The sequence below is a fragment of the Molossus molossus genome, unplaced genomic scaffold (assembly GCF_014108415.1).
Source record: "Molossus molossus isolate mMolMol1 unplaced genomic scaffold, mMolMol1.p scaffold_m16_p_18, whole genome shotgun sequence".
NCBI lineage: Eukaryota > Metazoa > Chordata > Mammalia > Chiroptera > Molossidae > Molossus > Molossus molossus.
Window position 1 is genome coordinate 29,474,639 of NW_023425353.1, and position 20,395 is coordinate 29,495,033.

Genomic DNA, 20,395 nt, shown 5'->3' on the forward strand with positions numbered 1-20,395 from the left:
TGAACCACACTGGCCAAGGCCTCTTTTTATTTTATTTTTTTAAAATAATTTTTCTTTATTGATTTTAGAGAGAGGAAAGGCAAGGGAAAGAGATAAAGACATCAATGAGAGAAAACATCGATTGGCTGCCTCGCTGGGGATTGGCTATCCCCACTGGGGATTGGGCCCACAACCTGGGCATGTGCCCTCACCAGGAATCGAACTGGTGACGTCTTGGTGCCCAACGACTGAGCCACACCAGACGGGCTCTTTTTATTTTTTAAATGTGATTTTTCTGTAGTGAACTCCCTCCCCCAAATCAAACCACAAACATTACTACATGTGGTTTTTATTGTTGTTCTTACAAATGTTTATTTTCCTTCAAATTTATTGTATTTTTCTATAATGCTGTGAAAAGTCTTTGTTTCTCGTCTCCCATGTGTTCAGGTTAAAAAAACCAGTTCTCAACCATGGAATAATCTTGATCTCTTCAATGCCTCGTATGTTGATTTAATATGATATGTAAATATTTATATTGGTTTTCCTCAGGGATTTATACATCAACATATGTAAATATATACAAGCTTTTTATCCTCATTTACTACTTAACAGTACAACTTTAGGTATTTATATATTTATTTATTTTTTATTTTTTTAATCTTCACCCAAGGACATTCTTACATTTATCTTCAGATAGACTGGAAGGGGGGGGGGGGACATCGATGTGAGAGAGACACATCGACTGGTTGCCACCCACACAACCCCAACTGGGGCCGGGGACAAACTGCAACCGAGGTACATGCCCTTAGCCGGAACCAAACCCGGGTCTCTTCGGTCCGCGGGCCGACGCTCCAACCGCTGAGCCAAACCTGCCAGGGCAGGGCTAGGTATTTTTATACAACTGTTCCTTGGTTAAGGTCACTTGCAGAAGCAAGTTGGTTTCTGAGGAAATCTTGTTTGGTGGGTGAAGGATCCATTGAGAGATTCTCATTAGTTTTTCCCTGTTTTCTGATCCACTGGGCTTCTTCCCACAGAGCTTGCAGAAGGCGCTATCTTGCCTCTTTCTGGTCTTGCCTGGGATTTTGATCCTGGAAGATGTTTGTTCATTTTCTCTTTTTACCTTTGGACAGAATCTGATGGTGTCTTTTAAATGCAAATAGGTCTATTTTCACTTTGGGACTTCTGGGGTAATTAGGTCCTTAAGATGTTTTTTCTGTTGGAATTCAGTTAAAATTTTGTTTATTTATGATAAACTAATATAATTTAAACTCTAATAAGAATAATAAAAATCTGTATAGTTAATATCTGTACTGCTTAATGATGTCTCTGAAGTTGTTCATTCAACCAGTATTATGAAGATCTATTAAGTGTTGCTATGTTCTAGGCATTGGAGAGACTAATAAACAAGAGAAAAGCCTCTGCCCTTAAAGAGTTGTTATGGGGGTGGACAGTAAACAAATAAGATCCTTTTAGACTGTGATAAGTGGTGTGCAAAAAAATAAGAAGGGTGGTTTGTGGATTATTGGCAGGACGGTGGTTACCTTAGAGAAGGCCTCTCTAAGGAGGTAACATTTGAATGCAAAGAAGTCAGGCCTGGGGATGTGGTAGAACCAGGGATTCTGGGGAGAGGGAATGAATGGCAAATGCAAAGTGCCTGCCTGAGGAACCAGGTTGATGCATCTGGGGAAGCACAGTGGCTTGGAGATAGAAAGAGTGATATGAGATGAGGATGGAGAGGTAGTCGGGTCAGATCATGAAAGGCCTTATAGGCCACAATGAGGAATTTGGTTTTTATTTTAAGGAGGATTTTAAGAAGGGAAATGATATGCTAGTTTACATTGGCTGCTGAGGGGGAAATGGATTCTAGGAGACAGGAACAGAAGCAGGGAAATCAGAAGGCTGTTGGAGGGGCAGTGGCTTGGCAGTGGAGATGGCAAAAATGAATTCGTTTTGGAGGTAGAACCCACAGGTTTATTGATAGATGAATGAAGTAAAGGGGTCAATAAAGGATGGCTGTTGTTGGGTTGTTGTTTTTTTTGGTATGAACAGCTGGGTGAATATTGATGCCAGTTACATTTATTGTTAGGGGTAGGTGTGGGGAGGGATTGAATTTTGTTTTAGACATAAGAAGTTCAAGAAGTTTATTAGTGATCTAAGTGATAATATTATTAGTATATAAGTAATTCATCAGCATAAATAAATGATCATGGGCCTGGATGACATACCCCAATAGGGAGATAAAGGTCCATAAGGAATAAACATTTATTTCCCATCTCAAGTTCCCCCATCTCCAGATATACCCAATGGATATATACTTACAGGAAAGTGAGGTTTTTTCTAAATTATTTTATTAAATTATTAAATTATCTTGCTGATTTAGACATTCTGGTTGACTCATTTTAATGAGAAAGTTTTTATTATATATTGTATATAATTTATTTAAATGTAGCACATTTATTACAACTTATACCTGAGATATACTGCTATATACTGCAAATTTAGTTTTATATTAGTTTTGTAAATAAAAATAAAATATTAGGAAAATATAAAAAGACAGTGGTTGTGGATTCCTGTTAAGTGCCTGGAAAGATAAATACTTTTTCTTTCTTTATTTATTTTTAGGGAGAGATAGGAAGGGGAGGAGACAGAAAAAGAGAGAGAGAAACATCAGCTCATTGATGCATTCATTGGTTGACTCTTGCATGTGTCCTGACTGGGGATCTAACCCACAACCTTTGTGTATTGGAATGATGCTCCAAACAACTGAGCTACGCAACCAGGACATAAATACTTTAAAAAAAAAAAAATTCTTTGGGTGTGTAGTTCTTTTGAATACTTGAAATGAAATTATTATTAAAATGTAACATGGTTTTCAAACTATACTATATTAGTGGTTTTATTTTTTAAAATATGTTTTTATTGATTTTTTACAGAGAGAGAAAGGGAGAGAGAGATGGAAACGAAGATGTGAGAGTGAAACATCGATCGGCTGCCTCCTGCATGTCCCCCCTGGGGATCGAGCCCACAACCTGGGCATAAGCTCTGACCAGGAATTGAAATGGGACCTCTCAGTCCATGGGGGAAAGCTCAATTCACTGAGCCATACTGGCTGGGTTTATTTTCTTATTTTTTTAATTCCCCAATTTGGTTTTATTTGATAAAGAATGCTTCCTACTCGTTCCTTTAGTTGATTTATGGACTAATAGAGATCATAGTATTTACATCCTGTGGCCAAACTAAGTGTTATTTAGAAAGGTGTTGGTGTTTCAAGGAGCTCAGGTACTAAGAAAGTGTATAAACTATTTATTTAAGATTTAGATAGGGAGATTCCAGTTTAAGATAATAAACTGAACACCATGTTTACACTCCAACCCCTTAAAAGCCTATTGACATTTTCATGTAAAAAATAATAAAAGGAGCCCTGGCCGGTTTGGCTCAGCGGTTAGAGTGTCGGCCTGCGGTCCGGAGAGACCCGGGTTCAGTTCCCGCTGAGGGCACGTACCTCGGTTGCAGTTTGTCCCCGGCCCAGGTCGGTTGTGCGGGTGGCAGCCACTCGATGTGTCCCTTTCACGTCGATGTTTTTCTCTCTCTCTCTTCCTCTCTCTCCCTCCCACTCTACCTGAACAAAAAATGGAAAAATGTCCTCCAGTGAGGATAAAAATAAATAATAAAAGGAAATAAATCTCTAAAAGTGCTGTAGAAAGTGGCAAAGATAATAGATTTTTCCATTTGGAAGGTGAAAACTAATGTGATTATAATGAAGGACATGTGAAAGTGGAGAAATCCACGTTCCAAATCCACATACAAGTCAGAATTGGGTACAGAAGCCGTGCTCCCTGCACTGACATGGAGAGGCTCCGTCGGGCTCAGAGCTGACAAGTGCAAAAAGCAAGGATGCCTGCGCGTGCACCTGCAGGGCACATGCCTGGGTTTGGGGCTCACATTGACGCTTCTCTCTCTCTCTCTGTCTCCCTCCCTCCCTTCCTCTCTCTCTCAAAATTAATTTAAGAATCTTAAAAAAAAAAAAAAAAGCAAGGATGAATTGGTGGGGGAAGTCAAGAGGGCAATGAAGTGAAGCCACCTGGGCCACTAATCCGTCCCAGTCCTCCAAATCCCTTTGTACCTCCCATCCCATCTCCACACACATAGACGTTAAACCGAAGGCAGTTCCTCAGGCTGACACTTGGAGCACTGATCTCAAGGAAACAGGACTCCTGCCTTGGTTGAGTTTGTGACTGGCTTCTTTCATTTAGTTTAATTTCAAGATTCATCCATGTTGTGGCATATATTAGTACTTCATTTCTTTCTTTGCTGAATAATATTTTATTGTGTGGCTATACCACATTTTGTCTATTTGGTCATTAATAATGGACATTTAGGTTGTTTCTACTTTTTTGGCTATTATGAGTGATGCTGCTATGAACAGTTTTTATACGTCTGTAAGTTTTCATTTCTCTTAAGTGGAGTGGAATTTCTGGGTCACGTGGTAATTCTTTGTTTGGCCTTTTGAATAACTGCCAGACTGTTTTCCAGAGTGGCTGTACCATTTTATGTTTTCACCATCGAACGGTTCCAATTTCTACATCCTTGCCAACACGTATCTGTCTCTTTTATTATAGCCATCCTTGTGGCTGTGAAATTGTATCTCATTAGGTTTTGATTTGCATTTCCCTAATGGCTGATGATGTTGAGCATCTTTCGTGTGCTTATTGGCCATTTGTATATCTTCTTTGACCAACGTCTGTTCAGATCCTTTGGGTTGTCATTTTATTATTGACTTGTAAGAGTTTTTTTAAATATATTATAGATACAAGATGCTTACCAGATATATGATTTGCAAAAAACTTCTATTCTGTGGGTTGTCTTTTCATCTACTTGATGGTGTCCTTAAAAAGCACAAAGGTTTTTAATTTTAACTATGTTTAAGTTATCTGTATTGTGTGTGGGTGTGTGTTTTGTTACTTATGTATGCTTTTGGTGTCATTAAAAAAAACAAAAACAAAACATTACCAAATCCAAGCTCACAAAGACGTACTTATTTTTTTTCCCTAAGAATTTTATATTTTGTACTCTTACATTTAGGTCTTTGGTGCATTTTTTAAAAAAAATTTTTTCTTTATTGACTTCATGTAATTAAAAAAAATTTTTTTGCATTTACCTTCAGATAGAGTGGGTGGGAGAAGGGGAGGGAGAAAGAGAAACATCAACGTGAGAGAGACACATCGACCGGCTGCCACCCACATGACCCTAAGCTGCAACCAAGGTACATGCCCTTAGAAGGAACCAAACCCAGGCCTCTCTGGTCCATGGGCTGTCACTCTAATCGCTGAGCCAAACCGGCCAGGGCTCTTTATTGATTTTAGAGAGAGAGGAAGGGAGAGGGAGAGAGATAGAAACATTGGTGAGAGAGAACACCGATTGGCCACCTCCTGCGTGCTCCCCACTGGGGATCGGGCCTGAACACGCATGTACCCTGACCAGGAATCTAACTGGTGACTTCTTGGTGCATGGGTCGAGAAACACTTCACAAATTTGCATGTCATTCTTGCGCAGGGGCCATGCTAATCTTCTCTGTATTGGTCTGATTTTTTAGTATATGTGCTGCCAAAGCAAGCATCTTTGGTGCATTTTCAGTTAATTTTGTAATGTGACATTTTAAGGTTAATTTGTTTAATGTAACCCAAAAACATACATAGATCTGTGAAAATGTAGGCACTTTTTGGCTTTTTAAAAAAAATCTTCACCTGCCCTGGCTGGTTTGGCTCAGTGGTTAGAGTGTCAGCCCACGGACCAATGAGTTGCTGGTTTGATTCTGGTCAAGGACATGTACCTTGGTTGCGATTTGTCCCCGGCCCTGGTTGGGTCGTGCTGGAGGAAGCCACTTGATGTATCCCTTTCACATCGATGTTTCTCTCTCTCTCTCTCTCTCTCTCTCTCTCTCTCTCTCTCTCTCTCTCCCCCGCCCCCCTCTCTCCCCCTCCTTCCTACTCTAGCTGAACAAAAATGGAGAAATGCCCTCGGGTGAGGGGGGGGGAGAAAATCTTCACTTAAGGATACTTTTTCCATTGCTTTTAGAGAGAATGGAAGGGAGGGAGGGAGGAAGAGAGGGGAGAGAAACACTGATGTGAGAGAAACATCGATTGGTTTCCTCCTGCACACACCCTGACCAGTCCTGGGGATCGACTGGGACTCGAACCCTCACCAATCTGTTGCACAGAATGCTCTAACCCACTGAGCCACACTGACCAGGCTGGCATTTATTTTTATAACACTTTATAGCCATTTTTAATTTTTTAAACAAGCCTAGTATTAAGTTTGTTTAAACTTATTGGCTAAATTAGAAAAGTAAATTTTGTATTATTTTATTTTTAACTCTTGTTTTATGATAAACAAGCATTCCTGAACTATTTTTGTCAAGAAAAGACACACCCTTTCTGAATGTGGCAGCAGTAGTAATAAACTAAGTGTGACAATGGAAATGATTTAAAGAATGAAGAATAGAGTTTTGATTTGTTTTGCTTAAAAGCATGATATCCCTTTTATATTGACTTTAGTTTTTTAGCATAATTAATGATGAAATGCTAAAACCACAGCGTCTTACTTTACAGAGATATACTGGCTACTGAAGCCATGAAACCATCAACTTTCAGTATAAAAGACCACAACGCATAAATATACGGCCAGGACTGTACGATTCCTCTTATCTGAGGTACCTAGAACAGTCAAATTCACAGAGACAGAAAGTAAAGCTTTGGTTACAGGAGCCGGGAAAGTGGGGAGTTTCAGCATGCGATGGTCAGAGGTTTCTGGAGATGGACAGTGGTGACAGTTGTACAATAATTTATTTTCTCAGTGGTTCTTTTGGATTTGAACTTCTGTATCGGGCCAAAGCTCTAAGCGCTGCGCCAAGCCTGCGAGGGGTGGCCTTTTACGTTTCAGTGTTCTTTTACTAGAGACATTGCTCACTTAACTTTCAAAGAAGTTTGTGTAGAATGGGTTCCCAGGTCCAAATCTGCTCTCTGTGTACTGCAGGTATTGGTTATTCTAACTACCATTGAATTTTAATGTAGGCGTTGATTGGCTTTTTTGTTTTGTTTTGTTTTGTTTTGGGCACAATGCTCTAACAACCTTCCAAAGAACAAGCTGAATTTCTCGATTCAGCCAGCGTTGAGTAGTGCCTTTCAGTTTTATATTGGTTATGAAAATTCTGGAGCTCATGAAGAGGAAAATCACCTAGAGTGGACCAAATATTTTATGCATGGTGCATCATTTAATCCTCACAGTATCCTTGTGAGACCAGTATTTTTATTCCCTTTTTTCTGATGGGTGAGGACTGTGGGTCAGAGTTAAATGAGGTAAACTGCTCAAAATATCCAGTGTTGAATAGTTTACCAGTGTTGATATTTAACCACAGTTCTCCTCAAGTTTATTAATTCATGTACTGAACTAATCTTATAAAACTTTTATATGTAATCTTGTATTTATGTTTCAGGAGTGCGTTCTTCAGCATTCAAAGTCTAGTTGTTCCTATTTAAGAACTATGTGTAGTTTTTTTCTTTAAATATTATCCATGTATGACTGTAGAGAGGGCAAATTAGTCAAGTGATCACCCCAAACTACCCTATGATTATTTTATTGCTCCCTTTTTTTAAGAAGACTAGAATTACACGAAAAATAATACCTTGCTTTATCCTTTTTTTCAAAAGTGTATAAACACTGAGTCGAGAATTTTATTTACTTTAAATTATCCAGTTCTTAGCACTAATACAAAACCCCATCCACAACATATTTCTTTCCAAGTAACTCCTGTGCTCCTGTTTTTAGCAACTCTTATTTACCTGTTACCTAACTCATAGTAATGCTATAGGCGCATGTGTGGCCTAGCCATTTGTATCTCTGTGCACCAGACTGAGGGTAAATCAGCACAGGGTGGGCTTTGTGTGGAAGCGTATATAGCAAATGGGAATTGGTGGTTTCTGTAACAAAATGAAATTAGTTAGAACAGTGACTGGAACATACTTAGCATTCAGTAAGTACTTACTGTTTACAACCACCGCCGGGTTTAAACAGAATAGGGACGTGACTGGGTTTATGTAGAAAGATCACCATGATGGCCGTACCGAGGACGGACAGCCCAAAGGAGAACAGGTGTAAGTCCTGGTACTAGTCTGACAGGGATACTGGGGCCGAACTAGGGCAGTTGGAAGAGATAGAAGAGGTTAGATTTAGGAGCTATTTAGGACAACACATGAGTTAGATTAGATTGGATGGAATTAGGTTCGTTAGGTAGAAGAGGAGTTAGAAGAGCATAGGATGAATATGGTGTCACCGGCTTGGTGATTAGGTAGATGGTTCCGTCACGCATCTAGGTAAGAACTGCAGTGGATCTGGAGTTATGTACTGTGCATGTTGAGTTTGCCTTTGTATTGATAAGGTTTTGTCATGTGTAAGGACCGTATCCTGAGAAGGCTGGGCTGAGTGTAGAAACTGTGAGGCTAAAGGTTTTGCTTATTGCATCTCTGTAGTTTAGTTTGGCATGTTCTTCTGTCCTCGATATATCCTTAAACCGGTAGGTGGATCTGGAGTCCTGATCAGATTTGGGTCCCGTGATGAAGTTGTATATTTACAAAACACCAAAAAACACTGAATAGAACAGCTCAAAGAGAGCAAAGAATACAGAAGCAGGAGTAGTGCAGTGAAAAATTCCATTTGAAAACTTGACTCTGAAGATCAGGCATATCCATAGGAACAGAAAGCACAGTGGTTGTAAGGGCCTGGCTGCCGGGGCACTGAGGAGTGGCTGCCGGGGTGAGGGCTTCTTTCTAAGGTGAAGAAATTAGATGGTGGTGATGGTCGCATAACTCTTAAAACCACTGAATTGCATACTTTAAACAGATGAAGTGTATGGTATGTGAATTAATTTTTCAATAGAGCTGTTATCTTAAAAAAGGACTTTGGATTTGAAAAAGAAGAGGGATACCTAATCCTCAGGCTGGTAGGAAGGAGGTTGGCATGGGTACACATGCTGATAAGTTTGTGAGTGATCCCTCCATAAGCTGTAGACTTACATAGTCAGTTTTCTATTGAATATATCTATCTGGATGTTCTATAGGCATGTCCAACTCAACATCATTGCTGCCCAATAGAAATGTAATGAAAGCCGCATGTAACTGTAAATTTTCTAATAGCCAATTTAAAAAGCAAAAAGACACATGAAATTAATCATTTATTTAATCAAATATATCTAAAATTTAACATTTATTTAATATAAAAATTGTTCATGAGACGTTTTACATTCATTTCTCATCCAAGTCTTTGAAATTCAGTGTGTATTTTACATTTACAGCACATCTCAATTCAGACTCCCCACATTTCAGTGCTCAGTGGCTACATGGGGGTTTTGCCCAGGGTACTGGACAGTGCAGATGAGGAGGGTTAAAGTGGAACTCCCGGACTGCTTCCTGTCTTCTTGATCTCAGTGAACAGTCCCTCTTTCTAAGGCTCATTCTCCTATTTTCCTCCTCCTTCTCATCCACATCAATCACTTTAAGACTCTGTCCCCTAGCAAGGCCATTTTACTCTCTGTTCTGTGAGCTTGACTGTTTTAGGTACCTCATGCAAGTGGAATCGTGCAGTATTTGTCCTTCTGTGTCGGGCTTGTTTCACTTAGCATAATGCACTCCAGGTTTATCCATGTTGTCGCATATGGCAGGATTTCGTTCTTATTTATTTATTATTTATTTTTAGGAAGAGGAAGAGAGAGAGAGAAACATTGATAGCTGCCTTTCGCACAGCCCCTACTGAGGATTGATCCCACAACCCAGGCATGTGTCATGACTGGGAATTGAACCAGCGACCTCTTGGAGCATGGGACGCCTCTCAATCCACTGAGCCATGCCAGCTGGGCAGGATTTCATTCTTTTTTTTTTTTTTCTTCTTCTTTATTGATTTTAGAGAGAGAGGAAGGGAGAGGGAGAGAGAGATAGAAACATCAATGAGAGAGAACATCGATTGGCCCCCTCCTGCATGCTTCCCACTGGGAATTGGCCCACAACCTGGGCACGTGCCCTGACCAGGAATCAAACCCATGACCTCTTGTTTCATGGGTTGACACTCAACCACTGAGTCACACCGGCCTGGCAGGATTTCTTTTTTTTTTTTAAGGTTAAATAATATTCCATTGTGTGTGCGTGTGTACAATATTTTCTTCATTCATTTACCCACTTATGGGCATTTAGGTTGTTTTTGTGTCTTGGCTATTGTGAATAATGCTGCAATAAACATGGGGGTGCAGATATCTCTTTGAGATCCTGATTTCAGTTCTTTTGAACATATACTCAGAAGTGGGATTGCTGGATCATATGGTAGTTCTATTCTAAAATTTTTGAGGAACCACCTGGCCAGTGTGGCTCAGTGGATTGAGTGTTGTCCCATGGTCTGAGAGGTCCCGGTTCAATTCCCGGTCAGGGCACATGCCCGAGTTATGGTCTCAATTCCCAGTAGGGGGTGTGCAGAAAGCAGCTGATGAATGTTTCTGTCTCACATTGATGTTTCTCTCTCTCTCTCTCCCTTCCTCTCTCTTAAAAAAAAAATCAATAAAAACATATTTAAAAAATTGTTTTTCGAGAAACTTTCATATTGTTTTCTGTAGCAACGGTGCCATTTTATAGTCTCACAAATAATGTACAGAAGTTCTAATTTCTCCACATTGTCACCAACACCTATCTTTTTTTTTTTTTTTTTTTAATAATAGCCATCTTAACGGGTGTGAGGTAATGCCTAGTTTTGTTCTGCATTTTCGTGATGATTTGTAATGTTGAGTATCTTTTCATATACCTGTTGGCCGTTTGTAAGTTTTCTTTGGAGAAATGTCTATTCATATTCTTTGCCTATTTAATTGGGTTATTCAGTTGTTGTTTTTCTCTTGAGTTATGGGAGTTTCTTGGATATTTTGGATATTAACCCCTTATCAGAAAAAATAAAGGGCTTGTGCATGTTTTCTCCTGTTACCTAGGCTGCTGTTCTGTTGTGTTGATTGTTTCACTTGGCTCTCACTCCAGCAGGTCTTCCTCTTCCAGGTCAGACCACATGCCCCTCTTTCCAGTTCCCACAGAACTTGTGAAGAACTCTGACTTGACACTTACCTTATTATATTGAATTACTTGTCATTATTTGCCTGTTCTGTCTCTCTCCCATCCCCTATGACTCACTGAGGGAAAGGATTTTGCCTCAATTATCATTTTTGTACTGCCAATCACTAGTACGGTTCTTGGCATATAGTTTGCACTCAGTTTAATAGAACTAAACTGAACCCCTGAAAATTTTAATGATTAAGTTATCAAAGTTTGGGCCTAGGCATTAAACAAACTTGAAATTAAAGACTTAGGTTCATTTTTTTCCCCCTTAGGTCCATTATTAATGGGTCCATTATTAATACCAATAACCTCTGTTTGAAAATTCAGTAGATAAATGAAACTGAGAATAATGGTACTTTTAATTTAGGTGAAAAAGAGCTCTAGTATATAGAATACAAAAAGATAAGTATTGACCAGTATATAAGCTACGAAGGCAGAGTTTTTATCTGTTCTTCTCATGGATTATTCCCAGTATGTAGAACAGTGCCTAGATAGTAAGTAACTGGTCAGTAAATATTTATTGAATAAACAGATAATATACATAAGAAAAGCACTTCAGCTTCGTATTTTATAAACATTTCTTCATCTCTAATTCAATTAAAACTTACCACTTGAAGCAAAAATCAAATTACTGTCTTCTCATTTTATTGTTATGTAAAGGAAGTCTCTAAGTAAATATAATGGAGTATAAATGTTTTTTTTTTTTTTCTTTTTTAGTAAACGAAGCAAAAAAGGAGATAAAAATGGAAAAGGCTTGAGACATTTTTCAATGAAAGTGTGTGAGAAAGTTCAACGGAAAGGCACAACATCATATAATGAAGTAGCTGATGAACTGGTATCAGAGTTCACCAATTCAAATAACCACTTGGCAGCTGATTCGGTAGGTAGATCATGCATTTGACATTGACTGTGATGAGTGATGCAACAGTGTACTTCTTTGGGTTATTTGTGTCACTGATTTGAGAACAGACAAGCAAGGGAATTCCCAATTCCTCCTTTACTTGAGGGTTTCATATTGTCGGTTGGGAAATTTTTGTTGTTGATATTTTGTTTGTTTTGTTTTGTAAAGAATTTTTGTTGTTGGTGGTTTAATTTGTTTGTTAATCGTCACCCAGAGGATATTTTTTCATCAATTTTTATTTTTATTTTTTAATTTTTTAAAAAATCTTTATTGTTGAATGTATTACAGATGTTCCCCATTTTCCCTCCATTGACCCCCCCTCCTCCCCACTCCCACCCCCCCCCTCCTGCCTTTTCCCACACTATTGTCTGTATCCATTGGTTATGCATATAAATTCTTTGGTTTACTTCTTCCCACCCCTCAACCCCTTTCTCTTTGAGGTTTGTCAGTCTAGCAATGAATTTGTACTTCTTAACTCCTTCACCTTTTTCACCCATTCCCCCAACCCCCCTCCCATCTGGCAACCAACAAAATGTTCTCTGTATCTATGAGACTGTTTCTGTTCTGCATGTTCATTTTGTTTGTAGATGCCATTGTCGATAGATACGTGTTCATTGCCATTTTGTTTGTTTATATATTTTATCTTTTTCTTCAAAAAGAACCTTCAACATTTCATATAATAACGGTTTGGTGGTGATGAACTCCTTTAACTTTTTCTTGTCTGGGAAAGTCTTTATATGGCCATTGATTCTAAATGACAGCTTTGCAGAATAGAGTAATCTTGGTTGTAGGTTCTTGCTTTTCATCACTCTGAATATTTCTTGCCGCTTCCTTCTGGCCTGCACGGCTTCTTTTGAGAAATCAGCTGACAGCCTAATGGGAACTCCCTTGTAGGTAACTAGCTGCCTTTCTCTTGCTGCTTTTAAGATTCTCTCTTTGTCTTGAACCTTTTGCATTTTGATGATGATGTGTCTTGGTGTGGGCCTCTTGGGGTTCATCTTGTTTGGGACTCTGTGCTTCCTGGACTTGTATGTCTGTTTCCTTCACCAAGTTAGGAAAGTTTTCTGCCATTATTGTTTCAAACAGGTTTTCAATTTCTTGTTCTCTCTCTTTTCTTTCTGGCACCCTCAAGATGCGAATGTTGGCACGCTTGAAGTTGTCCCAGAGGCTCCTTACGCTATCCTCATTTTTTGGGCTTCTTTTTTCTTTTTGCTGTTCTGATTGGGTGTTTTTTGCTTCCTTATATTCCAAATCAATGGTTTGCTTCTTGGATTTACATACTCTACTATTGAATCTGTGTAAATTATTCTTTATTTCAGTTAATGCCTCCTTCATTTCTGACTGTGCATCCATCATTTCTGACTGGTCCTTTTTAATGATCTTGAGGCCCTCACTAAGTTCACTGAGCATCCTTATAAGCAGAATTTTTTTTTTTTTTTTTTAATCCTCACCCGAGGACATTTTTCCATTTTTTGTACAGATAGAGTGGGAGGGAGAGAGAGGAAGAGAGAGAGAGAGGGAAACATCGATGTGAAAGGGACACATCGAGTGGCTGCTACCCGCACGACCAACCAGGGCCGGGGACAAACTGCAACCGAGGTACATGCCCTTAGCGTGAACCGAACCCGGGTCTCTCCGGACCGCAGGCGGATGCTCTAACCGCTGAGCCAAACCGGCCAGGGCTATAAGCAGAATTTTGAACTCAGCATCTGTTAGGTTGCTTATCTCCATTTCACTTAGTTCTTTTCTTGGGGTTTTGTTCTGTTCTTTCATTTGGGGCCTGCTTCTTTGCTCCTTATTTTGGCTGCCTCCCTGTGTTTGTTTCTGTGAATTACTTAATGAGAGGTATGGGGCTATCTGAGAGCAGATGCTGCTTGTTTGAAAGAATTTAGGAAAACCTGAAGCAGGATCCAAGACAGGCCAATCCTATGGTTAAGCAACTGGCAACAGCTTGGGTGGGCTTGAAAGTTGGGTGGGGCAGGGCCTCAGGAAATCACCAGTGTGAGCCAGGTTGCTGGAATCCCAGATATGGTGGCTGTCTGCCGCCCCAGGGAAGGGCTCACCAAAGGAACAAAGGCCTCTGACAGCACGTTTGTCCTGGAGAAAGCCCCCTCTCCAGTCCTCGCTCCAGTGCCAAACAGCTCAGTTCTTCCTTGTATGCCTCTGGCGCCCCTCGAGCTGCCTCCCCTCCAAGCTTAGAGGGAGAGAGTCCGATAAGTCCGTGCGCGGGCCCTTTAAGGAGCTGCCTGGGGCTCCAGCTGCCTCAGCCTCCCTGAGCCTCAGTTCCCACTGGTTTTTCCAGCCAGAAGTTATGGGGACTTCTCTTCCTGGCACTAGAACCCTGAGCAGGGCGTCTGGTGTGGGTCGGGGACCCCTCAGTCCTCAGGGAGGACCTTCCAAGCCTAGGTGTCCTCCTGATTTTTATCCGCCACACGTGGGTGTGGGACCAGCCCGTCCGCCTCCGCCCCTCCTACCAGTCTGGATGTGGCTGCTGCTTTAATTCCGTAGCTGTAGGACTTCCATTCAGCTTGATTTCAGGCGGTTTTGAATGATGGTTGTTCTTTAGTTTAGTTGTAACTTTGATGTGGTTGTGGGAGGACACAATACCACGTTTACCTACGCCACCATCTTGACCGGAAGTCTTTTATCAATTTTTAGACAGAGCGGAAAGGAAGGAGGGGGAGAGACATTAATGTGAGAGAGACACGTCGGTTAGTTGCCTCCTGCATGAATTTAGAGGCTTTCTTTTTATCTTTCTCTTTATTCCATTAGAGGTTTAATAGCATTGGATGTCTTTTCTGGTCCCTGAAATTTTATAGAAATCATCTGTGATACCATCTGGGACTGGTGGTTTGGTGCAGCCTAAAGCTTAGATTGGTTTCATCATTCTTTCTTTGATAAACTGTCTATTTAGAATTTGTTTCTATAGAGAGAGAAAGGGAGAGAGAGATAGAAACATCAATGTGAGAGAAACATCAATCGGCTGCCACCTGCACTCTCCCTACTGGGGATTAAGTCCACAACCCTGGCATATGCCCTGACTGGGAATCGAACCAGGACCTCTCAGTCCATTGGACAATGCTCAGTTCACTGACTCACACAAGCTGGGCTAGAATTTCTCTTAATCAGTTTAGTATTTTATGACTTTTAGAAAATCCTCCATTTCATCCTGTTTTCAAAATTATTTGCAATTATTTTTCCTGAAGAACCATTTCTTGGATTTATTTGTAGTGACCTTCTATTTTGCAGTTAATTTCTGTTTTAATCTTTATTTAATATTCTCTTTCCTGGAGTTACTTTTGTTGTTTTTCTACCTTGCAGGCTATGATTTATACTTTATTTACTTTTATTATTTTTGTTTAGTAATGAATGTCTTTATGGCTGTGACTTTTCCTCTTCTTACTGCTTTGGATCCCATTGATTCTGGTAGAACGTTATTCTTTGACCAAATTATATTTGAAAGAGTTCTTATAGTTTCTGGTGATAGGGTGTTTTGTTTGTTGTTATAAATTTTTACATTTGTTACCTGTGAACTATTTCTTTATTTTAATCCTTACCCAAGGATATGTTTTTATTGATTTTAGAGAGAGAGGAAGGGAGAAGGAGAAAAAGAAACATTAGTTGCCTCCCATATGCACCCTGACCAGGAATCAAACCTGGACCCTCTCATGCATGGGACAACACTCCAACCAACTGAACCACGCTGGCCAGGACTGTATTTCTTTTTCTTTCTTGTTTTCTTCTTTTTATTGCTATGAGATTTTCCTTGTGAGCCATATTATATATGGTGATTTTTGTTTTTTTCTTTTAATGTCCTCTAGGCTCTTGGGGAAAAAGTATATGGCATTCTGACTCTGAGTGAAAGACAGAGTTCTCAAAATGATCTGCAAGACTCTATGTGATCTGGCCCACCATTACTTCTCTGATCTCTTCTCCTACTATGCACTCTCTCAGTTACTACACATTTTGTGACTATGCCAGATATGCTCCTTATCAGGCCATTGTACTTCCTATTTCCTTGCCTGTAACACTCTTCGCTAGGGATCCATGTGTTTTCTCTCTCCTGCCCTCAAATTTTCACTCATTCACTCAGATGTCACTACAATAAGGCATTTCTTCTAACCACTTTCAACAGCTAACGTACATATTTATTAACCCCCCATCGCCACCCCCTGGGTATAAACACAAGTTGGGTTTTTTCCTTGTTTATTCACTACTCTCATTTTTAACTTTAAGTAACTTTTCAATATTTTGTTTCTTGAGTTATCACCTATAGACTAGTATCTGTTGATTATGGAAGGAAAAAGAAGTTAATATGCTTATATTTACTCCTATCTCCCGTCTTTCCCTTCTACACAGGATTCAGATTGAATGTATAAGTGGTATTTGTTAAAAGAATATTATTATAATTGTTTTAATTATTTTAAATAAATATATTGTGCCAAAAGCTCTATTATAACTTAGTTTATCTGCTTTGAATAGTTCATTTGCTTTGAATCCATATCTCTTCCAATATCAAAGAGGAGGAAATCAGCCCTGGCTGGTTTGTTTCAGCGGTTAGAGTGTCGGCCCACGGTCCAGAGAGACCCGGGTTCGGTTCCCGCTAAGGGCACATACTTGGTTGCAGTTTGTCCCTGGCCCTGGTTGGGTTAGGGTTAGGGTTAGGGTTAGGTCCCCGGGTCACCTCTCTAACCACTGAGCGGAGCTGGCCAGAGCATCCACTATCCTTTATTATCGGGGCATTTGATTGATTGAATTTTGTTCCTAGGAACTACCCATTCATTCATGATAAGATAAAGGGCTTTTTCCACAGTATTAAGTTAACACAGTTTCCTTTATTGAGAAATTCTTACTATCCCGTCGCCCCCCAAAAAAGTCAGCTGAATGAAACATTGTGCTTTAGTGATCTATGTGATGGCATTGTGGTGCAAGATTCCTTTTTCACTGTAAGCTAGTAACAATGTGCAGATCAGTACTAGTCCGTGGACCACATTTTGAGATGACTGTTTACCTAGAGCTTAAAACATGCATCCTTGACTTTTCAAAGTCTAATATCCTCCCACACAATGCAAGGACTTAGCCCACTTTAACTCCATTTCCCCTTTCTGCTCTATATCCGATTGTTGTCATGTATATCAGCTTTATATTCTAGACTCCACAAACATTGTTTTTTCATACAGAGCAGTACCTGAGATTTCCCCTCATAGTCACCGTTTGAGTTGGTCTCCATTCCATCCTACATTCCGACCTCTGTCCTAGGTCATCTCTCTTCTCCCTGAAGAAGGCCCATTAATAATTTTTAAATTTAGATCTATTGGTAACATAATCTTTATTTTTTAAAGATTTTTTTATGTTTTAGATTGTTTAAAACTATCTTTAGCTCTGGCCGGTTTAGATCCGTGGTTAGAATGACGGCCCGTGGACCAGAGAGACCTGGTTTAGTTCCCACTAAGGGCACGTACCTCAGTTGCAGTTTGTCCCCGGCCACGGTTGGGGTCGTGTGGGTGGCAGCCAGTCGATGTATCTCTCTCACATTGATGTTTCTCTCTCTCTCTCTTCCTCCCTCTCTCCCTCCTGCTCTATCTGAAGATAAATGCAAAAAATGTCCTCGGGTGAGGATAAAAAAAATAAATAAATAAATAAATAAAACTATCTTTATTTCATCTTTACTTTTGAAGGACAGTTTCACTGGGTATAGAATTCTTTCGGCGCTTTGAAGACATTAGATATTAATTAGATATTTTAATATCTTGTGACTGTATCCTAATCCTTAACTTTTATCATTTAATAAAAATATTTTTTAGCAGGCTTATGACCAGAAGAACATTAGGCGAAGAGTTTATGATGCTTTAAATGTGCTAATGGCAATGAATATAATTTCAAAAGAAAAAAAAGAAATCAAGTGGATTGGCCTACCTACCAACTCTGCTCAGGAGTGTCAAAACCTAGAGGTAAGGAAGGAAAATCTGCTTATATAAAGAAGTTAGCTTTATTTTACATCAGAGGTGTTTTAATTTAGAAATGTAGTCACATGATAGTAAAATATTTCCAATTGTCTGTGTACATTAGTAATTTTTTAAAACAATCATTTAGGTAGGATTTTAGAACTAGAAGGAAATTTAGAGATCTATAGTAATCTGACTGTTGTCCTGATGAAACTGGGGACTTAGAAATTAAATGACCTCACTTTCACTGTTTCTTAGAGAAGATCTTTGTTTAATTCTCATTTAATTCTGAGCACTCTGATAATAAATTTTTGGTGATTTGCGTAATAGAAATTATATCTTATTTGATGTAATGCTTGCTGTATGGATCCCCCCAAAATGAATGAAGCTGTCTATTTATTGCTTATGTTTAAACTTTTACTTTTGACTCTAGAATCAATAGCAACAGAATGGTATTTCATTTGTATCTTTATCAGAATGGATCAAATGTTCAGCAGTTACGTGAATTTGGACATGATGTGTGCAAAAGCATTTTTTATTGTTAACTTTAATCATTATAGAAAATCTTTCCGAAGTGAACATGTTCCCTGACACACTATTTCCAAATCTGACATACTTTTATTGTGGTGGCCATAAAGGGAATAAACTGAGGTTAACGATCACTTATGGAGATAAATATGGTTGATTTCATGTTTTCCTCATTATCTGGTATCATTATACTTGTGGATGGAGGGAGAAACCAGACATTTATCAGACGTTATAGGACAGTTTTATTTATATGTTGTGGTGCAAATGCCCTTCTTTTCAATTCTTCTGATAGACTGGAATTTGAGGATCATTTTAATTACTGCTGATGTTAAGCTGATAGCAAAAATCTATCAGCATCTGCCATGTGCTTAACCAAAGAGTATAAAGACAAAAATCTCTGACTCAGGGAGCTTTCATTCTAATTGAGAAGAGAAATATAAAAGGAGTTACCAGAAATGTGATTACTACTGTGAAAGGAGAATGTGCAGATTCTCTCGGAGATAATGGAAGGCTTTACCAAGAAAAACAAAATCTCTGAGCTTAGTCATGAGGGAGGAGTAGGCGTTGCCACGCGGGTCAGGGCACCGAGGGCCTTCGGGGCAGAGGCCCTGCCTGGGCTGAGGCGGGCAGCGGAAAGCATGCCCACAGCTGGGTGTGGCCAGAGCACAAGCCAGCAGAAAGGGGGTAGATTTCTAAGTGCTAAGCCCTTGGGACCTGAGCCTATAAACGAAGGGAAGCTAGGATGTATTCTGCAAGGCTCTACTAGTGGGTTGGAAGTTGAAGTGACAGGAAGAGGGGGAAGTTGAAGGGGCGGATTGGCGATGGTCTGTGGTGAGGCAGGGGCGGTGAGGCTGAGGAGGTTTTAGAGGTTGAATCAGTACAACCTGGGGGGGCAGGGGGGGCCGGTGGGAGCCTGACCTGTCACTGCTTCAGGTTCAGGGCGAGACTCCTACAACAACTTTTCAAGTGTAGAAGGCCACACAAATTGTAGTTCATCTAAAGTAATTTAGGATTAAAGCGTGGTCGTGGTTGGAGGGATGAGGGGGAACTCCTGGTGCAGACTAGAGTGGACAGGGGCAAGTAAGAAATGCTGTCTTGGGGTAGACAAGGAAAATGTGTCATTCATTGGACGTCACTGACTTTCGTCAAAGAGACAGTTAGGAACTCATCCGCAAGGATATTCATTCAGACCCTAATATCTGTTCTCTAGGTAGTTGTCAGAGCGAGGAGAATGAAGTTTCTTCGAAGCTGGGACATTTGTCCCAATAGCATGTTTCTTACTACAGCCGGAATTGTATATTGACTATGTAATCTATCTGTATCATCAGCTGTGCTCATTTAAGTCAGTTAAAATACAGTATACCAAATTTGCCTCAATAATAAAAAAAAAGTAAAAGAAGAAGAGGAAGGAAGGAGAGAGAAAGGGAGAGAGAGAAATCTGGTGTACTTTCTCTTATCAGGAAAGTGATATTTACATGTGAAACAGGAAATGATACAAGGTAGTATAGGATCAAAAGGCACCCTCTACACGGTCAGGGCCAAGTGTGGACGCATCAGCAGCCCTGTGCATCGTCTGGAAGGAGAGCGTTAGTACTGACTGGGTTACTGGGAAATACACTGACTAATGAGCACGCAAATTGGCAAAACTGTTTTGGAGGGGACTTTGTCTCAGAAGCCCCAAATACTGCATATATTCTTTAACCCGGCAATCAGCCATGTGGTTTCTAACAGGAAAAAAAAAAAAAAGCAAGTAAATTAAATGTTTAAATAAATAAATATAATGTAAAGTAAAAATAAAAGTCAGTTAAACTGAGATCTTAAATAAGATTTTACCTCACTGTTGGTGGGGGCGGGTGGTAATGTACCAAAGCAGTTAATATTAGGGTCTGTGGAACCAGATAGCTGAG

The 20,395-nt window shown here is 39.8% G+C and overlaps 1 protein-coding gene and 1 pseudogene across 8 annotated transcripts in view; one reads left to right on the plus strand and one right to left on the minus strand.

Moving 5' to 3' along the window:
* Nucleotides 1-20,395, plus strand: part of TFDP2 (transcription factor Dp-2) — a 143,293-nt gene that overhangs the window by 103,915 nt on the left and 18,983 nt on the right. For 7 of the 8 annotated variants that reach the window (XM_036267602.1, XM_036267598.1, XM_036267596.1 and 4 more), the window contains 2 exons: nucleotides 11,832-11,994; nucleotides 17,820-17,966. In XM_036267602.1, coding sequence (XP_036123495.1) covers nucleotides 11,832-11,994; nucleotides 17,820-17,966 — 310 coding nt within the window. The remainder of the gene's footprint in view (nucleotides 1-11,831; nucleotides 11,995-17,819; nucleotides 17,967-20,395) is intronic. The other variant, XM_036267597.1, reaches the window with a different exon arrangement.
* Nucleotides 5,495-5,592, minus strand: LOC118633709 (annotated as a pseudogene).